Genomic DNA, 20363 nt, shown 5'->3' with positions numbered 1-20363 from the left:
ACCAGATTTCTCGCCTGACAGGAATGATGTAATAAAATCTCAAGATTGACGCTTGAATTTAGAACAGTTTTTTCCTACTTTTTGAAATCGTATGAAATTGTTTATCGTTAATCAATCGTTTGTCTTCATCACCTGCGTCTGAGTTTTCTTTATACCGCCATTAACGCCGTCAAGTCGCCGATCGCTCTATAGTTTTCTTATTAATCGCAAAATTCACGGTTCGTTAAACTTGGCGTGATTGAGACCGGAAAATAACTGAGTAGATAAATCATCAACTTTCAAATAAACGCGCGGTTACATATGTTTATGAACGGGTGAGTTAGATGGATGAAAAACAACCACTACACGAGAAATAATTGAATATCATACAGTGCTAACTGTTTATACAACGCGACGTATAAAGTTTCAATTTTGCATGGGTAGACACGTTAGACTTATGAATGACTTCCTGAATCCGTCAGGTCCATTCTCTGTGACTAGTCCGCCTGAGTTTTCTTCGTTGTAAACAAATATTGTCGGCTTATGACGTTGAATAAACGCATTCGAACGAGGCGCAATCTTTTTTTAAAGCAACTATACACGGTTTTATAAAACCGACATATTAGAAAGCCACGCAATCAAAAGATTTTTGCTATTTCTAAACAGGCATCGTACACACGAAGCGTTCATTCGGGAATCTGTACGGAACTAATAAACTAAAAATATACCGTACTTTATTAACACCGGCGAATCTCGGAAACTAATTTTTCATGTCAAATAAGAAGTGCAAAAATCGAGACAGTTTTCGCTTGATTAGTCGAGCATTTCTCACTGGCTCTAATTGCAGGAAATGTAAGCAATATCGGTGTTTTAGTAACGGCATCGAACGGTGGTTTGGCGTACAGGGCATTGAACACCTTTACTCGCAATGTTGACACTTTTGGAATAACGCGTCGTCAAAACGAGAAAATAAATCGTCCAGAATTGCTTATTAATGTAGCGGCATGCGCTCATAGACATTGACTTTGCTGGGATGCTTTCAAAATACACTTAGACATCATTAACGGAGATTAACAGCGCACAATGATTGATTAATTGTAAATTTTGTTCCACAATATCACCGCTGATTCATTATTGAACGAGTTATGATATGCACGCTACACCAGCCGCTCGAAATTAAATAAAAATCAAAAATCATCACCATCGCAAATGATGTAAAAATTGTTTCAAACGTGTTTTTTAACGAGCAGCGTAAAGAATTCATCAGATGAAACTTTGTAAACGAATTCAAAATAACGTTCATCTAAACTCATTAAAAAAGTGTTTTTCGGTTCTCAAAGCATAACTATGATTTCATCGAGCAAGAATTTCGATAAAGTCAATTGGTGAATGTTGTGGGAACTTGAATGTCAAGCCAATTTTTACTCCATTTATTTTCACTAAGCAACTGGTTTCGATAATTATCGTATTTTGATCATTTGCGATTACGACCGTGACAACGTCTATTGTAGCCGCGGTTCTTTACAAAGTGTCTCGAATTGGCAATCACTATAATGTGAATTACATAGCGATTTAAAAAGAAATTTAACCAGAGCCGCATGGACATTTTTGGCACCCTGGCATAGAAATCATTAGCCCAGGGTGTGAATAACGTCGAAAACTACTTATCATAAATAGATTGTCAATACGGTCCATTTGATTTTGTTATTGTTGAGGAAGCATTTCATTTTCAGTCCAGCTGTCAAATTGTGTCCATTTCTTGAGTCAAATTAACAATTCAGTCGGTACCTTTGATATCAAAATGAAGTAAATAAATCCCAATTGTTATCAGGTTACAATATCATTCAAACAAGGATCTAAACACTATCAAAAACGATAACAAATGTGTTTCCCTTGGGTTTGTGATTTGGTTCAAACTATTCATTATGCGTGCCGGTTGTTAGAATAACGGCAACTTAAGATTTCTATTGGAACGTCATAAAATATGGTCATAACACTGTTTCGTATCAAAAGCCTTGGGGATATTCAGGTGGAAAATCCGCCCTCCCCCAACACATTCTTTCGCCGTGGTGCGGTGAAGGATCGTTGTCGAGGTTTTGATGAGGCCAATAAAAGGCACGTTTAAGTTTTGTTTAAGGTTCTATATGGGCGAGTTATGTTGGGAATTGTTGGTTACAGTTTTATTGTGTAGATCATGCACCACGACATAAACCAATGCCTTGGCATTCGAACTCTCTCATCCAGAATTTTAGCTTGAGAACGGCACACTGGCCCTTTTCGCAAACGCCGACAAAAGGGCGTATCTTCGGCCTATGAATTTTGACATAATTTAAGACTTTTTTCTAGCGGACATCTGCGTGGTATAGATAGTCATTCGGGTGGCAAATTGAAGGCCGTAAATCATAAAGAATATAGACTGTAAATGCTAGTTTGGAGTAAATAGCCACATTGACACAAATGTCGCCGATTACCAGCAATTCGTTTGATTAAGGGCTTCACCGTCTTGATGCATATCTAAGTGATTGAAGACACTGGTAATACCACTGGTGACATTATCACCCACCACTGTATCATAACTTAAACCAACATTTAATGGCTAACATGTTCCTTATGCATTGGTCTAACACCAGCAATTTATTTGTTGATTGAAGCGTCTTGCGGGCTTAATGTTTGAATGAAGTACTTATCTATGTGTAAAGATACCAAACGAAGACATTACGTGAAATCTTACTGTAATGCATTCCATATTGTAAATTTCTCACACAAAAAGTACAGCTAATCACTATCATTTCTTTGAAGAATCTACAAAATACGTATAGCTTTGATGTATGAATAAATGCTTTTATATTTCACCTATCTACTTTTAAAGACGTTGCTTTTTATTACACAATAGCAAATACAATATGGTGGAGAGTTGATAACAAAAGCCGATTAAACTAAAATCATTTCGAAAAGATATGAACGTTTTAATTGCTGCATCTGCTACTATAAAGAGCATTAGCACAAGGTGCAGCGTTAGGTAAGATATGAAAACCAAGAGATCAATCATTGAAAATACATTTCGTATTGCCGCAGGTAACGCTTAATCTTACTTGGCTGGATAGCTTTAATCATTCGTGCGCTGTTATTATTCGAAGGAAAACGATTTATAAGCCATATCACAAGTCATTTACACTTATAACAATGAATGGAAATAAGAATATTAATTTTCTTTAATGGTGTACGCACCATTTCTCTTAGGCCACAAGTGACTGGCCCTCGGCGGCAAAATGTAACAAATTATCAAAGACTTAACATTCATCAAGAATGAATGTGTTGTTGCTACATCGAAAAGTATCTTGTCGTATCTTGTCCTGTGCGCTAAGCAGGGCGTGATTAGAAGCTGGTTTGAACATTCGTGCACATTCGCAGTTATCGTTGTAACGTAAATGATATGACAGACGAGCGTGAAATCTCGCGATGATGTAGTTGCATTCAAAATTAAAACCTCGATAAACTGAACAAAGTGATAGATTAAGTCAGTTACGAAGACAGTCAATGATATGAGTTGACTCTTGACACCGCGTGAAGGATTAACTTGAATCCCGATTACAAATTCGCTGGATTCTGATGATTTATCCGGCAAAATTTTTGTTTACCGAAGCTTATAGAATTCCCGACTGTCATGAATAATGAGAGTTGATTCTCATTACGCTTGATACTTTGAGCAAACAACGACACCATCCTCCGATGCTGCAGCACGGCTCCCATGACAATCCCTGGACGGTGAGCAAACCCGTCAAATTGATAATGGAAAAGTAGGAAAATTAGGTAAACAAACGATCATATAAATCACCCTAAAACATGAACTGTTTATTATTCGAACCACCTGGCATCATCTTTTATCAATATTGCCGGGAGTCGAATCTGCGGTAAAAATGTTTCGCTTGTGTGATCAATAGCACTTGACTCTGATACTAGAGGCTAGTCTAGGATAAAATGGCGGATGCAATTATGGGTTTTTTCATATCCGTGGGCTTTATTTATTCACGGATAATTGAAAGTAATCGTTGCAAGTTTTAAATGAGGGAGATACCTGAAAAAATGCATGACGCAAACGTTCGCACGCAGATGGTAAACGGGCGTGTAAACCGGATTATATCGACGGCAAGTAAATTGTAATGGTAATTTAATGCCGTTAGATTAGACTAAATCAGAAAGAAATAAACACCTCCATCAAAGTATTGCAAATCAGTGCATGCATAGCTGTTATTCATAAACAACCAAAATAAAAAATAAATCTATCCCAGTGATCGGAATCTTTCATCTAATGTAATGAAATTCCAATTCGGTCGAATAATCTGTAATCTTGATTCATTCTTGGTGCACACTGATGTGTTCATCAGAAATTCTATTGCACTTTATTTCTCCGTATCTCCAGCTATCTATGATCCAGATGATAGTTTGGCGGCGCATAAAGCATATAGTCTTACAGTCGCTCAGATTTTGGTATCGTGTAGAAAAAGCCAACAATTCAATAAAATAACTTAAATTTATTGTATAATGATAACAGTTCATGTAAATCATAGTATAAAAAATTCCATCAACTTATCATTGCAAATATTACATTGCCTTGTTATGTAAAACTTATCAACAGATCTATAAACTTTAGGTATAATATCACCAGAGGCTTCGTAACGGATGTTTCAATTGACATAAATTGACTAAATTAGGTACTGGATGTACTTAACGGACGGTTCACTTTTTTGATTGATGTGTACGTTAAACCAGCTTTTTGCACAAATTCTGCATTAAATCATTCCGATCATTTTGTCTTCGATAATTCTCCCAAGGTGCGTTCAAGTAATTTCTGTAACTCTGTATTCTGTTTCTGAAGTTTATCCAAAACTTCGTTATTATGCTGTCCCAGGTTTCTTATAGAAGATGCCATGTCATCCGGAGCAGCATTTGTATTTGCTCGCATCTGAAAAATATATCATATATATCTTTCCTCGTTTGAAAGCTTACTTCAATAATTTCACGTAATGCTCTGTAGGTGATTAGTACCTGCTGAAAGGATGCACTCTCGTGCATCATATCAGTGTTTAGGTCCATCTTTTTATTCAAGTCATCCATTCTGAATACAAGAAAAAATAATTAGTAACTTTTTTGCTATAAAACTTAATTTTTTAGAGAATTTTTACGCACTGTTTTTTCATGGTTTTAACTCTTTCGTCAACTGTTTCAGCATTTTTTCGTTTTATGCTCGCAGAATATTTCGACGACATTATATTTTCAAACAGTTCCAGCTCTGCGTCAATCTCATCATCGTCAAGTACTGCAAAAAGTAGCAATTACATTTCAATGCTTATATTTATAGGAGATTTCCATATCGCCTGTGGTCTACAAAATCCGAAAGCAAATAACTTACTATGTTTCTTGCGTTTTTTTCGTTTTTTACATTTTTCGATGATCGAAAGAATGAATATAACAATATCTTCGAATATAACGAGTGGTGGAGGAAGAGCTGGTTTTTCTTGGTATTCTTTCACCAGACCGTATCTATCAAATTTCCAGACGTCCAAAGCATTGTCTTCAACCTCTTGGAAGACATTGCTGAAAAAAAATTACGAAACCGTTGAAAACAGAAGCCCAGAGACACAGCCTTTCAGTAGAGCTATTCATTAGTCTTACTTGTATATAGCAATCAACAGATTGAGCAGTAACACGTTTCCAATGAGTAAGTAAAGAGCTAGGAGGACATAGGCAAGCCACGAGTCAGCACGACAGAACTTAGTGGTACCATGAACAAATCCACTTGGAGTACAATTTTGGCCTTCTGCAAATAGAAAACAATTCATCAACATTTATTCTCAGTCCATCATTTCTTTGGAATAGGATCCGCTGAACCTATAAATACATGTCCCTGTAAATTGGAGTTGATATCATACCGACGGAGAGCTCCTCGAGAAAGATCTCGCCGTAGATTTGCCAGTATGGGACAGCTACAATTTCCTTCATGATGCCAATGTGTGGTGTCATCGTCGGGTAAAGGAGGGATTGAACAGTGACACCATATGCCAACATGAACACTAACATGATAGCCATGAATACAACCAACTCTGAAAGCTATAAAACAAAGTGATTGTTAACGAATATCATTCAGTTTTAAGTTGAATATACAACAAATATAAACTTACTACTCGTTTGATAACAACTAGACGAGGACCAAGCTTACTGTTAGCTGAGTAGAATGACAGTATTCGGCAATACAGAAACACGCAGTTGATGGCGTAAAAATGCCTAGCCCACTGGTAAACCGTGTCGCTCGACGAAGCACGTAAACCAAATGAAATGATGGCAACAACGTAGATAACAAAATCAAGCTTATTTGACGTCCCTGACCACCACTTCTTTAGTTTAGTCGTGCCCGATCCATTACCCGACACAAATACCTTTAATGTAAAGAAAACAATAGTTAGATTCTAAAAATTCCATCGTTTCTATAAACAATCCATTGATACACAAACATCGAATATTTACCTCTCGAAATTCGTCAAATAACATCGTCGAAAGCCATGTCATAGTTAAGATTTCTTCGACTGTGAAATAATGCTGCTTCAGTCTGAACAGTAGTGTGTACGTGTAAAGACATAAAAAACCAGAATATACAACCTGAAAAGGAACATATCTCAAGATGTATTTTCACAATATAATTCATGACTTCACAGCAATGCATTGATACTTACAAGCCAAATAACAAATTTGACCAAAGGCGTTCGGTAAAATTCGAATATTTTCCGCAAAGGATGAATACTATCTTTGAACTTTATCAGGCAAAATATGAATGGTGGGATGAATATACTGAAAAACGTCTATAATACAAAATAAAAACAACGAAGAACGAATTAACATATAACTGTGTTGCATATCTTCATAAGAACATTGTAAATAACTTTTGATACGTACCCATTTAGTAGGGGATGAGATTCTACCTCGCCATATGTTGTTGACAGTTCGTTGACATGCTGTTGATGAGAGAATTTGGTTGCTGTTTGCCTCGGCAGCAAGTTCCAAATAATCAACACCACCCCAGGTTATCTGTGTTTGGAGCAACATTCGTGAAGTCAGAATAGGATCAGTCTTCTCACATTCTCCTAATATTGTGTATGCTCTTTCTTCGAATTTCCTGCAAAATGGTGATACGTTATTCATTTGCCAACAATTCTGAAAAGTTAGCCATTTTTTCATAAGTAAACTTTAGTACTCACGACTTAATGCTGAGAAACTCATTCTTTAGATCAGTTTTGTATGTTCTTGTTGTTTTAGCAAGTTCTGTGCAAACAAGTGCTGCCGCAATAGCCATTTTTATATTGTCTTCGCCATTTTCCCAAAACATCAAAGCCATTTCGCTTCTAGATATATGGAACATCAAAATTGATAGATTAATAATAGTTTATAAATTGGAAGTACGCAGTCATGATAATTTGCTTATATACCTGTTTTGGAGCAAACTCCAAAATAGTAATTCTCGGTATGGTTTTGAGAATGTTGTATCTGGCGGCACTAAATCTGTTCGTTCCGAATTTAGGTATGTGGCGTCGTTGTGCTTTCCGATGAATCTCCTGAGCAATTTACTTACGTCGAGAAGTGTTATCTGACTCTTATCGAGTTCTCCGAATATAACATGCTTCCGAAGAATGAAATACTCATGACTTTGTTTCGGGAACTGAAAATATTGCCAAAATACGTTAAACCTTTAGTGGAACCTACTCGTTCTAATTACTCAAATCTAAAATTCAATCCATTATTTCAATGAAATTACGAACATACCGAATTGTACAAATGCGTCAGTCGTTCAACAGTTAGATAATCTTTCAATGACAGTCCGTTCATCATTAGAAGTTCCACAAAGTCAAGTTTATTCTCTATCAATGCACGAGTCATCATGGCATCCAAGTTACCTACGATATCAAGACCAGGTATCTATACTGAATAACATATCCAAATACGTTTAGTGTCATTCATGGATACGTGATAGCTTACCTTCACTCCACTCGAAGCTGATAGAAAATATTTGTTCCTGGGCGACATCACTTCGATCCCACAACAGAGCAAGTTGAAGCTGGTGAAGGAGTCGAAACTCTTGTTGTTCATGGCCCATTTCTGTACCTACAGCAGCAGAACATTCCACGTGAAAACGTGCCATGCAAAACAGTTTGAATATCTTGAGTAATAGATATTTCATAATTAATTACCCGTAAGCAAAGCTTTCAGAATGGCTTTATCGAAATCTTCATCATTTTTCAAGTCGAATATTGTAATCTACAGAAAACGGTAAAAATCATCATCGAATTGTCAATTATCTAAGTCAGGAGAAGATTTCTCAACGAATATTTTCATCTACGAGGACGAATGCCTTTTGAATTACCATATGCCGTTCTTTGCAACATTGTTTGAGATAGCCGAAGTATTTCTTGGCTTTACTATCAACATCTCCCGTTCTCCAGGTTCTTTTGCTGCTGAAAGCTACCTTCATTTTGTTGCACATGTCTGTTTCGATGCGTTCAAGGGCACTTTCTCTTTGGGGACTAAAAAAACAATTGTTTCCTTTTTCATATATATTCATATACATATATACTTATGACGTCATTATAAGACACAGGCAATTTTGGTTTCATTCTTGATAAGCGGTAATGTAGGACTCCCGTGGTGCAGGAAGTCACGCAAACTGAGGTCAATCATTTATTCATCACAACTATTCAAAGCCCTTCTTTATTTTCGATACACGGATAGAAATGCACTGAATGGAAACCCTTAGTTACAAACAGAGAGGAATAACAACAGTGTCTCTACATCAGCATTCATTGTCACTAACCCGTCCAACTGATCCAGCGTTTTAAATTTGTCATACGCTTCAGCGAGAATATCAGCTGCTCGTCCAGAATTAGAACACACGACTACTGGTACACCATTTCTCATACTGGTTGCGCAGTCAATCAGTGCATCTGGACCACCTTCAACGATTACCATCACTATAGGTGTCCCAAGACCCGTTTCTGGAATAAATATGAATCAATATACATTAGAGACATTCGCAAAAGTTGCAACCGATAACGACCGAATGAAAATGAATCAAACCTGAAACATCCCCGATCGGTTTGTCGGGCAATGATATCTTGCGCTCGAGTGCGGCACGGAATTCACTGAGATGCATATATTCTCCCCTCGTTCCGTCATCTACCATGATAAAATGGGTGTGGTTTGGATCAAGGGCTATGTCCTTACCGCTTACCACATTATTCACGTAATAATCCACAGGTTGCTCGTGGTCCCATTCCTAAAACACCACAACATCATTGAATAAAGACACGAATAGATTTGCATATAGGAAGGTAAGGATATGAACTCAGTTATCAAACTGATAATCATTTTCTGACTTACGCTAAGTGGAATTTCATCTGAGCCGTCCGGTGTCAATTTATAGCGATCATCTACGTATCCCCAAGGGCAAATACCGATGCACTGGAGAGACATAGTACCACGATTTGGTCCCCAATCAAAGGTTTGCCCTTTAGAGATAGCTCTGCCCACAGCCTTCACGATACCCATGTGGAATCCAGCAGTCATTATCCACGCGTTCGTGCTTCTAGCGGCCTTTGAAATAGAAAATTATCAAATGTGCCGAAAAACGATTGATAGATAATACGTAGATGTTTACAATGACACGTTGGTAAATACCTTCACTAAACCGGTCTCAAATTTTCCGGACACTCGAGGATCCATTTCGAAATTTCGTCCACCACCAGTGATTGATATTACTAGATTCGCTTTCCGGGCTGAGTTCATACCCCAGACATTAAGTAATAGTTTACGAAGCACATCGTCCATGTCAGTTTCATTTGAGAGCCGAACAAACTGTAAAAATGATTTTACATTTCAGACGATAATTACAAGATTTTCTAAAACAAGTATAAGGCTCTAATATCAGATGTTTATATTCTTTTGAAATCTTACCCGAGCATTTGCACGACCTTCAAGTCCAATATTGGTGAAATTGATCTTCCCGTATGTATTAGTTGGCAGCGTTTTTATATCTTTAGCAGCGTCCCAAACTTCGTTCGATGATTTTGCTATTTTCAACCGGTTTGGATAATCACCTGTACTGTAATGCTCTTCCAGAGAACCGCCGCAAAAACATCTTAAAATATCGATAAAATGAAGTTTTTAACCACACTCACAATTAGCACTAGTACTGATTGTTCAGTTATAGTATTGACATAATATAGAAGTGTAAGCCCTAGTTTTTGCATCCATGACAAAACTTAGGCTGATATCAAGGTGGAAAATTTCATGTATTTCATAGCGGGTCGCCTCATTATTACAGCGGTAGAAATCAGTTGGAAATCACTCAAAAATGATATTATGACATTCATTATCTATGGTGGCTGATAAGGGCCATAGCGTAAAATTCCTGGTATGTAAATGAGGGCGCCAGAACGCCAGAACGCCAAAACGAAAAAAAACGTCCAATTTTCTCTAAAAGTTCGTTTTGGCGCGCCAAAACAACGAATATTCCGTTTTGGCGCCCCCGCCAAAACGAACTTTCATTTTGGCGCCCCCGCCAAAACGAACTTTCGTTTTGGCGCCCCCGCCAAAACAACGAAAAACGTCCAATTTTCTCTAAAAGTTCGTTTTGGCGCGCCAAAACAAAGAAAATTCCGTTTTGGCGCCCCCGCCAAAACGAACTTTCATTTTGGCGCCCCCGCCAAAACGAACTTTCGTTTTGGCGCCCCCGCCAAAACAACGAAAAACGTCCAATTTTCTCTTAAAGTTCGTTTTGGCGCGCCAAAACAACGAATATTCCGTTTTGGCGCCCCCGCCAAAACGAACTTTCATTTTGGCGCCCCCGCCAAAACGAACTTTCGTTTTGGCGCCCCCGCCAAAACAACGAAAAACGTCCAATTTTCTCTAAAAGTTCGTTTTGGCGCGCCAAAACAACGAATATTCCGTTTTGGCGCCCCCGCCAAAACGAACTTTCATTTTGGCGCCCCCGCCAAAACGAACTTTCGTTTTGGCGCCCCCGCCAAAACAACGAAAAACGTCCAATTTTCTCTAAAAGTTCGTTTTGGCGCGCCAAAACAACGAATATTCCGTTTTGGCGCCCCCGCCAAAACGAACTTTCATTTTGGCGCCCCCGCCAAAACGAACTTTCGTTTTGGCGCCCCCGCCAAAACAACGAAAAACGTCCAATTTTCTCTAAAAGTTCGTTTTGGCGCGCCAAAACAAAGAAAATTCCGTTTTGGCGCCCCCGCCAAAACGAACTTTCATTTTGGCGCCCCCGCCAAAACGAACTTTCGTTTTGGCGCCCCCGCCAAAACAACGAAAAACGTCCAATTTTCTCTTAAAGTTCGTTTTGGCGCGCCAAAACAACGAATATTCCGTTTTGGCGCCCCCGCCAAAACGAACTTTCATTTTGGCGCCCCCGCCAAAACGAACTTTCGTTTTGGCGCCCCCGCCAAAACAACGAAAAACGTCCAATTTTCTCTTAAAGTTCGTTTTGGCGCGCCAAAACAACGAATATTCCGTTTTGGCGCCCCCGCCAAAACGAACTTTCATTTTGGCGCCCCCGCCAAAACGAACTTTCGTTTTGGCGCCCCCGCCAAAACAACGAAAAACGTCCAATTTTCTCTTAAAGTTCGTTTTGGCGCGCCAAAACAACGAATATTCCGTTTTGGCGCCCCCGCCAAAACGAACTTTCATTTTGGCGCCCCCGAATTACACACAAGATCAACGCGCCAATTTGAAAAATAATTTTACTGTGGTTGAATGCTTGTTTTGGCGGGGGCGCCAAAACGGAAATAACCGCGCCAAAACGAACTTTTCTTTGTTTTGGCGCGCCAAAACGAACTTTCAGAGAAATTTCGACGTTTTTCGTTGTTTTGGCGGGGGCGCCAAAACGAAAGTTCGTTTTGGCGGGGGCGCCAAAATGAAAGTTCGTTTTGGCGGGGCGCCAAAACGGAATTTTCTTTGTTTTGGCGCGCCAAAACGAACTTTTAGAGAAAATTGGACGTTTTTCGTTGTTTTGGCGGGGGCGCCAAAACGAAAGTTCGTTTTGGCGGGGGCGCCAAAATGAAAGTTCGTTTTGGCGGGGGCGCCAAAACGGAATATTCGTTGTTTTGGCGCGCCAAAACGAACTTTTAGAGAAATTTCGACGTTTTTCGTTGTTTTGGCGGGGGCGCCAAAACAAAAGTTCGTTTTGGCGGGGGCGCCAAAATGAAAGTTCGTTTTGGCGGGGGCGCCAAAACGGAATTTTCTTTGTTTTGGCGCGCCAAAACGAACTTTTAGAGAAAATTGGACGTTTTTTTTCGTTTTGGCGTTCTGGCGTTCTGGCGCCCTCATTTACATACCAGGAATTTTACGCTATGGCCCTTATCAGCCACCATAATTATCTGCTTGGAGCCCGCATCGCATTGGTCTTGTTAGAAACATATTACAAATATCAATTTACCCAGAGTACTTTTGTTACTTTACCTCGGGTAATTTCCGTACGCATTCTCATTTTGAACGAAGTGAACGCATTCTTTTCTCGAAAATGAAGCCGCAATTACATCATGTTTCAACTACAATTCACATAATACGAATTGTTATATATTAAGTATGTATAATTCATTCGAGTCTAATTCTCGTGAGCGCGTACGATTGCTAAATTATTAAATTCAATGCTCGTAAAACTGTACACTCACTGCTGTAATGGAAGTTCTTCGCCTGGCATGAGATTTCTTTCGTGCTCGAGATTTTGCTGAAATCGGCCTCGATGTTCGTGCTTTTGTTCTTCGCTTAGTTTCCGGTCCCATGGCGTGCACCTCATTATTCGAGGTGAATTTTAGTTTCGTTTTAGGTTTATCCGTGGAAATTATTTCGTTATCGTGACCCTTTTCTACGTTAGTAGTATTGTTAATTGCTACGCTATCGTTTATTGAAATAGCGTGTTCGACACTGGCACTTGAGTCGGGTCGATCGGGAACGTCCATCATTGCAGCGTTCACTCTAACTCTATCTCCTTGATCTTGCAAATTTTCTGTTAAGTCAGGAACATCATTCAAAAGAGGAGTTACGATGATATTTCGGTCAGGTGGAGCGGTTTCTGTTGGATTTTCTTCGACCGTTGTCACAGTTGATGACGGTTCGTCAGTGGTCAAAATAGTATTCTGCGTGTCATTGGAGTTATTTATCACATCTTCGCCGAATGTAGCGGCTAAATTTGTCACACCGTTTGTCAACTCTCCTTCATGCTCTACTTCGGCTTCATTCATTTTGCTTTTCAATGAAAATAGCATCATCAGAATAGCTCGTAATTAATTCATATCATATGATATATATATACCTAATGCAAACAACATACTGTGAAATATTTTCTTCCTAATAATTTGCGTTTTCTAACGATTTTTTTCGTAACGAATCAAACTTTACACATTTATGAAAAGTAATTCTTACCTGCTGATATCTACCCGATGTGGAAATGTCTATCGTCCCACGAATTCATCCTAAATCGATCATCATTTTACTGTCATACACTTCTGATTAGGACAGTACTGCGCACGAGAATAATACACAAACACCTATATAGTCACAGTGTAGCAACGGCGCTCAAACACTTGCCTTAATGAAACGAACGACGCATGAATGAATTCTTTATAAACGACTTTTGAAGATTTTCATACAATTGCGCCTCAGCAAAACCCTTTCATTAAAGTACTCCTGCATTGACTGACTTAATTAAAACAAGCCTGTTGAAACAGAGCGCAGGGTAATTATTTCGGGCTACGATATCTTCCTACGTACGTACTATAGAAAACCCGGCCCAATAATATCAACGTAGGCGTTATTTCAATCTTGTGAATATTCGTCTACTCATCGTCCACTCATCTGCACACTGTGTTTTGATACATTTGGCAAAAGCAAGTCGTTTCTTGAGAAATCTATTAATTTTCCATTATGTCAAATTTTGAAATATCGTTTGCATGAAAATGGATCCATTTTGCGGGGAAATCCATGTGTTATTTCAACGTGGTTGAGTTTTGTATAACCAGATTGATAGAGTCATTGCAGTTGCAACTCATTCAATCATGGCCCACATTTTAAATTAAAAACTTGCACAACGTCACTTAGATTTCAATGCGGGTTTTTTAACCGCGTGCGAAAAATCGTTTTATGCTTTTCAATTGTGAAACACGTTCAAAATGAAAAATCTGTTCCATTGATACGAGTGATATCCGGTATTGAAGTTACCTCCGTTCTATATTTTTATTTTCCGACTTTTGCCGAACGAAATTCGGGGTTTCCGTGAGTGGACTCACTCTACGTCCGCATGTAAACATTCTGAGTATTTCTATTACTGTGACTGACAACAATTAACATATTTGACCGGTGTTTCCCAGCCGGGAAATTCAGGTCCCATTTTGGATGATCGAGGGAGGGATGATATAAAAGCAGCCCAAATGATTCGCAAATCCAGAACTTCAGCAATACTGGTCAAATATACTGAAATGGAAGGTAGGGTTAGCAGGGCCAGTATGCGTTTTGACAGAAGTTATAGGCTTAATATCGCCTGGATACAGACGTCAAATATAAGAATTAAACTCATAACTTTATGCCAAAGTTTAAGATTTTATGCTATTTTCGATCGTTTTAGGGGCAATATCATTTCTATTACTCGGCGCAATGTTGATCTACCATCTACAACCGCCAGTAATGTGTGCATCAACGTGTACCTATCAGGCGGTTCTAGACCAACAACACAGCCCGATACGAAACAGAAAATGTCACCAGCAAATCATCGAATCTGTTCGGAATGAAATCGGTTTGCAAAACTTGAGTCAATCAATTCACGAAACTTTCAAGTATTACGTAAGTAGATTTTCTTTTCGTTGATATTACAAAAATAGATCTCGAGATCTCGATTTTCTTATTAACGATGATGATTTTCCTCTGCAGTGTAATCTTCACGGAGACAAAGTAGACGATATACAACCTAGGCGTTCTTCAATCTATTTACCGGGAAATATGGTTAAATGTGCTGCTGTAGAAATAAGTGTCAGTAATACTCAAAATGCCCGTTTTCTACCAGATCTCCCAGCCATACGATACAGTCGATACAACAACATCGAAGCGATGATTGAGGTATCTTCGTATTCGATATACGTATTATTGTAACTTGGGACTTAACATGGATATTTCAATGAATATCTTATTCCTTTTGTGCAGGCTCTAGTAAGTCGAATTAGTGTACTTATGCAACATAATAAATATCTTCTCGAAATAACGACCGAAGAATTTCGTAAAAAACGAAGCACCGATCACTTAAAAGTGGACAAAGTAACAGAAATGAAAACGGCGCTGAACTGGACACTTGAGAAATTAGTAAAAATGGTGAATATAAAAGTTGATGATTTGAAAATGTGGTAGTATCATATACGTGTTTCTTAACAATATACTCATTCATTTTGTAAATATCTGGTTTTCAGCGTAATTCCTTCAACATTTCACCAACATCATGGAGTCCAGAGGCTGTTTCACGATCGGCCGGAGCCATTCCTAGTGGACCCAATGTACCGTTTTTTCGGCATCATATTCATGTACACAGTTTCAATTTAGCTGTTTTATTTAGAATTCTTATTCAAATCGACGAAATTCAATCGATTAATCTGGATGATGATATGTTTAAGTTGTGCAAGTTGGCCAGACGATGGCAAACGAAGAATCGGGCAATTTGAGCCCAGCTTGGAAAATCAATATTTTGATGGCATTTAACAACTTTTAGTTTCTTTTTTGATATAGCGTTTAGCATTTTAATTTTTTTTCTATTATCATAGTTTTTTCATTGTTTATAGATATTGTTTGCTAGTGAATTTTGTACTAATTTTGATAAAATATATTCAATCGGAGAAAGAAAATATCATGGAGTCCGCCGGGGCCATGACTAGAGGACCCAATGTACCGTTTTTCGGCATCATATTCGATGTACACAGTTTCAATTAAGGTGATTTATTTAGAATTCTAATTCAAATCGATCAAATTCGATCGATTAATCTGGACGATGTGTGTTTAAGTCATGCAAGTTGGCCAGACGATGGCAAACTAAGAATCGGGCAATTTGAGCCCATAGCATGGCATGATATTTTGATAGCATTTTGCAACTTTTCAGTGGCTTTTAGCATTCTATAACTTTTTGTACTATCATAGTTTTTGCATTATTTAGGGTTGTGAATTTTGTACAATCTTAATGAAATATAACCAATCGCAAAAGAAAACCAAACATGCTTTCATTAGTTATTTTTTTTCAATCAAGAACCTCATCGAAGCAAGAGTGCAAAAATTCACCAATCAGAAAGTCCCCTATCATCTTAACGTAAACTGATCTTAACCAGAACTGAAAGTTGATCTCCAGTGACCATCAATATCAAGAATTTTATTCTCAGACGAACCACAATCATAAAGTTATGTTAAGGCCAGTGTACGGTGTTAGATTCAGTGTTTTTTGTTTATTCGATCGTTTCGAGGCGAAGAACGATAGATACTTGCGGTCCGGCACGGGCGGGTTTGTGATGATGCAATATAGTCCTGATCCGGCTTTTGATAATTTCCATTAAAAGTCCTAATCCGGATTTTATTTCCGCACGGGTGAATGAGTCAGTCCAGAGGCCATCACCGAGTTTTATGTGTTACCGTTGGAGAGAAATGGCGTCGTCGTGCGAGTTTTTGTTCACCTTCCTTTTATATTTATCGAATTACTGCCTCATCTATGGAACATGGAATACAAAAGACTATCTTAAACGAGAACATACTTTTGTCAAACCATACCAAGGTAGATGATGTATATTCAAACTGGTTTTAATGAAACGTATGCGCCAGTGATCACACCATTCGACTCGTCGACCGATCGATCAACAACCATACAATTACAATACATTCAATTCATTTCATCATCTGATCACACACCGGCATCAATTCATTCTTTCTTTTGAATTCATTAACCATGTTAACTATATTCTATGCTCCTCCATAAAATTAGCTTATATTATCTCACATTTATTCAAAGGAGGTACACTTTTTAACCAGCCCTTTTTAACTACAAGTACAACTTCCAAGTTGTGCCAATAATGAAATTCCTAATCCTTGTCAACTGGAAATAGTTCTCTTCCTTAAACTTGTTGTTGGGCTGTGTCGTGACTGATAGGTCAATTAAAGTATGCCATTTGTTTGCAACATGACAAATCTCTTGAAAGAAATATTATTTGTAACAAACCGATTTCTTACATTTTCAGATAATTTATGGGATTTTATTGGCAGTACGATGGTTACTAATCAATATGTTCGACTAACACCTGATCATCAGAGTAAACAGGGAGGTCTATGGAATAAACATGTATGTGTATTTTCTAATTTTCATTGTCAGAATATCATTGAATATGCCGTAAAAATGTATCTTAATTCATTCAATAATGGTCAACATCATTACAATTATTAGTATTGATTTATCCACCACACAATACAGGCCACCTGTACAATGTGTTGGACTTATTTCATTGGATATTGGCTGTTTCTCAAATCAATAAATCACTCACTAAACCTGAGTCACTTTAAAATATCATGTATCTAAAATATTTGCTGTTTTATCATTTGGGTTTGCGGTTAGAAATTGTGAAACTAATGTGTTGATGTAGATAATTGAAATAAAGTAAAGAAAACTTTTCTCATTTTACTTCTTTGAAACAAGTCTTACTCATCCAACTTGTCTTATCATTAGTTGTTTTATTTTTATTACAGCCAGTATTTGTTCGTGACTGGGAAATGCATGTTCATTTCAAAGTTCATGGTTCAGGGAAGGAATTGTTTGGTGATGGAATGGCCCTTTGGTATACAAAGGAAAGATTGACTCAAGGTATGATAATTTTGATCGTAATGCTTTCTCCAAGCTTATCAGACACGGTTTACATTTTTACATATCCCTATTACATGTACCTTTTGTGTTATTCGTAATTATTACCTATTAAATAGGTGATGTCTTCGGAAGCAAAGATTATTTTACTGGTTTGGCAATATTCCTGGATACCTATAGCAACCACAATGGACCTCATAATGTAAGTTGAAATAAACAACCCAAATCCTCAAAATTATTAACATAAGCTGTGCTTCACTAATACATAAGTACTTCATATCAATAATACTGTTATATGTACGGTACTCTAGAATTGAATGATATATAAAATATGCATATTTTTAGCATGGACACCCGTACATATCGGCTATGATAAATAATGGCTCTCTTCACTATGATCATGATCGGGATGGGACGCACACAGAACTGAATGGTTGTGAATCGCAATTTAGAAATAAAAACTATGATACACTATTAGCAGTGAGATATACAGATAACACGCTCACAGTAAGGATATAATTTTATATTGATCCAGTTCATGTGCCGCACAACTTGAAAATACAATCCACAATTTTTGATGCAATATATCATTATATACATGTATATGCAATATACTATTTGAGGTTTCAACGGATGTTGATGATAAAGGAACTTGGAAGGAATGTTTTAAAGTCTCCGGCATCAAGTTACCTACTGGATATTTTATTGGAGCATCGGCAGCCACAGGAGAACTGGCTGGTTAGTGAACAATAATCTAGCGTAATAAATAATGCATTCACTTCTTATTTGGGTCACTTCAAAATGTCATGCTTTATTTCAGATAATCATGATATTGTGTCTGTAAAGTTTTATGAATTAGATATAACGCACAAGGTAAATATATCTATCTATTTTGATGTCTTGATAAAAATTGTGGTTATTTTTGTGACATTTTACATTTGTTAAACAGAAGGATGATACAACTGATTACTCGAAAATTATTCCTGAAGCAGCCAAAGCTGCCGCTCCCAGGGGTAAGTTTTATTTAGCTGGATGAATAAATTACCGGTAAATGTACTGATATAAGGACAGTCATGAGTTGACTCAGAACAGTAAATGATGTTGAAAAAAATTGTGTATTTTTTCAGTTCACTCTGATGATCCAGAACCAGGATTTTTTAGTGGACGAATGACCGGCTGGAAACTACTTTTGATAATAATCCTGTCAGTTATTGGAGTAGGTGTGTGTGGTATGGTAGGATTTCTTGTCTATTCAAACAAACAAGATTACAGGAGTAAACGGTTTTATTAACAGTCTGGTCATTTTTGTACATTTAGGAAAAAACCTTTTATATGGTAACCGGTAAGTGGAACCTCGTTACAACAAACCCCTGGGGCCTTATAATTATTGTCTAGTATTAAATTAATAACAATTTATTTCATTTGGGTCAAAATTTATTGTTGTTTTAATACATGATAAATCATAATATGCAGGTTAATTGATAACGAGGATCCACTGTAACCTGCATTGCATATTTCAAACTAGTTACACGATAATTGCAAGCTTAAGGGGTTACTGGGTTATTATTCTCTTTCCCTTTGGATTAAACGACAGATTTTTATAGATGAAAAATATTTTTCTACTCAAGTTATGACTGTTTGAAAGTACCATACCGGTAATATGCATCTGATGTCAAGATATAATTTTCTGAAATATATTTTCCCTGTATTTTTACTACAAAAAATTCAAAAAGGTAATTTCTGTTCGATTACAGAAAACTTTTTGCAGTTCACTTGATCCATAGTTTAATCTATAATGCAAGTAATCTAAATCCGTACTTGAATGACTTAATGAGAATTTTTGTCTTAAAATAACTAGAATTTTCTGATTTTGCATTTTGTTTAAAAATGTTCTACCAAGTATTGAATGAGTCCCTGGTGTGACATAGTCAGTAGCTTCATAATTCCCTTTTACGTTTGTCAAAAACGCCAAGAATCTATCAAACCATCCATTTAAACCAATCAATTGGCTGTATCGCAGAAATTAGGATTCTACTTCCACAAGCTATGCAAGTGTCTATAATTATTATCTATATAAAGTCTTTTGTTGTCGACATTCCGCAACTATGTTACATTTCTCCTCTTGATAAATTATCATTTCTTATTTGACCCGATAGAATAAATTAATCCTTTACAATTAAAGATGGATTTAAGTATGGTCACATTGTAACATTAGTATTTATTAGGTAGCTTGGGTTTTATCAGTGTATGTACCTTGTCAATGTATTATAAATGCACTTTTGTTTAAATCCATTATGTACTACTTACTATCTTTCTGTGGCAAGGCTAGATCAAAAACTGAAAAGATTTCAATGTTTGTTAAATAAATGAAAGGATATTTATAATATAAGTTGTTGTTATTTATCAATTTGTATGTGTTAAGGGATTTTACATCAGTCAGGATAAATGTCATAGATGGAGCATG

General features: G+C 37.3%; 2 protein-coding genes across 2 annotated transcripts; one reads left to right on the top strand and one right to left on the bottom strand.

The window, feature by feature from the left end:
* Positions 1-4520: 4520 nt before the first annotated feature.
* LOC141899716 (transient receptor potential cation channel subfamily M member-like 2) lies at positions 4521-13568 on the bottom strand. Its single transcript, XM_074786183.1, has 24 exons — positions 13456-13568; positions 12705-13278; positions 12493-12581; positions 9976-10159; positions 9700-9876; positions 9403-9615; positions 9100-9298; positions 8837-9017; positions 8390-8549; positions 8217-8283; positions 8005-8130; positions 7792-7922; positions 7458-7687; positions 7230-7373; positions 6928-7147; positions 6708-6833; positions 6502-6633; positions 6159-6413; positions 5910-6087; positions 5653-5797; positions 5390-5574; positions 5167-5296; positions 5026-5095; positions 4521-4942 (listed from the first exon to the last, which is right to left on the bottom strand). The coding sequence occupies exons 2-24, from the start codon at positions 13272-13274 to the stop codon at positions 4784-4786; spliced, it is 4071 nt and encodes a 1356-aa protein (XP_074642284.1). The 5' UTR covers positions 13275-13278; positions 13456-13568; the 3' UTR covers positions 4521-4783.
* A 3116-nt stretch (positions 13569-16684) lies between these two features.
* Positions 16685-20288, top strand: LOC141898694 (vesicular integral-membrane protein VIP36-like). The gene is made up of 9 exons (XM_074784737.1): positions 16685-16825; positions 17286-17386; positions 17788-17902; positions 18019-18101; positions 18245-18406; positions 18523-18637; positions 18720-18772; positions 18849-18912; positions 19027-20288. The coding sequence occupies exons 1-9, from the start codon at positions 16699-16701 to the stop codon at positions 19188-19190; spliced, it is 984 nt and encodes a 327-aa protein (XP_074640838.1). The 5' UTR covers positions 16685-16698; the 3' UTR covers positions 19191-20288.
* Positions 20289-20363: the final 75 nt, after the last annotated feature.

This window comes from Tubulanus polymorphus, chromosome 2 (assembly GCF_964204645.1).
Source record: "Tubulanus polymorphus chromosome 2, tnTubPoly1.2, whole genome shotgun sequence".
Lineage (NCBI taxonomy): Eukaryota > Metazoa > Nemertea > Palaeonemertea > Tubulaniformes > Tubulanidae > Tubulanus > Tubulanus polymorphus.
This window is presented reverse-complemented; position numbering and strand designations above follow the sequence as displayed.

What these genes read in the sequence shown, in the direction of transcription:
- LOC141899716 (XM_074786183.1), bottom strand. Translation starts at nt 13,274, where the DNA reads ATGAATGAAGCCGAAGTAGAGCATGAAGGAGAGTTGACAAACGGTGTG. An exon ending in ACCGATCGGGGATGTTTCAG is followed by an intron (nt 9,018 to 9,099) that starts GTTTGATTCATT and finishes TATTTATTCCAG; the next exon opens with AAACGGGTCTTGGGACACCT. An exon ending in TGGAGTTTGCTCCAAAACAG is followed by an intron (nt 7,374 to 7,457) that starts GTATATAAGCAA and finishes CCATATATCTAG; the next exon opens with AAGCGAAATGGCTTTGATGT.
- LOC141898694 (XM_074784737.1), top strand. Translation starts at nt 16,699, where the DNA reads ATGGCGTCGTCGTGCGAGTTTTTGTTCACCTTCCTTTTATATTTATCG. An exon ending in AAAGGAAAGATTGACTCAAG is followed by an intron (nt 17,903 to 18,018) that starts GTATGATAATTT and finishes CCTATTAAATAG; the next exon opens with GTGATGTCTTCGGAAGCAAA. An exon ending in CAAAGCTGCCGCTCCCAGGG is followed by an intron (nt 18,913 to 19,026) that starts GTAAGTTTTATT and finishes GTATTTTTTCAG; the next exon opens with TTCACTCTGATGATCCAGAA.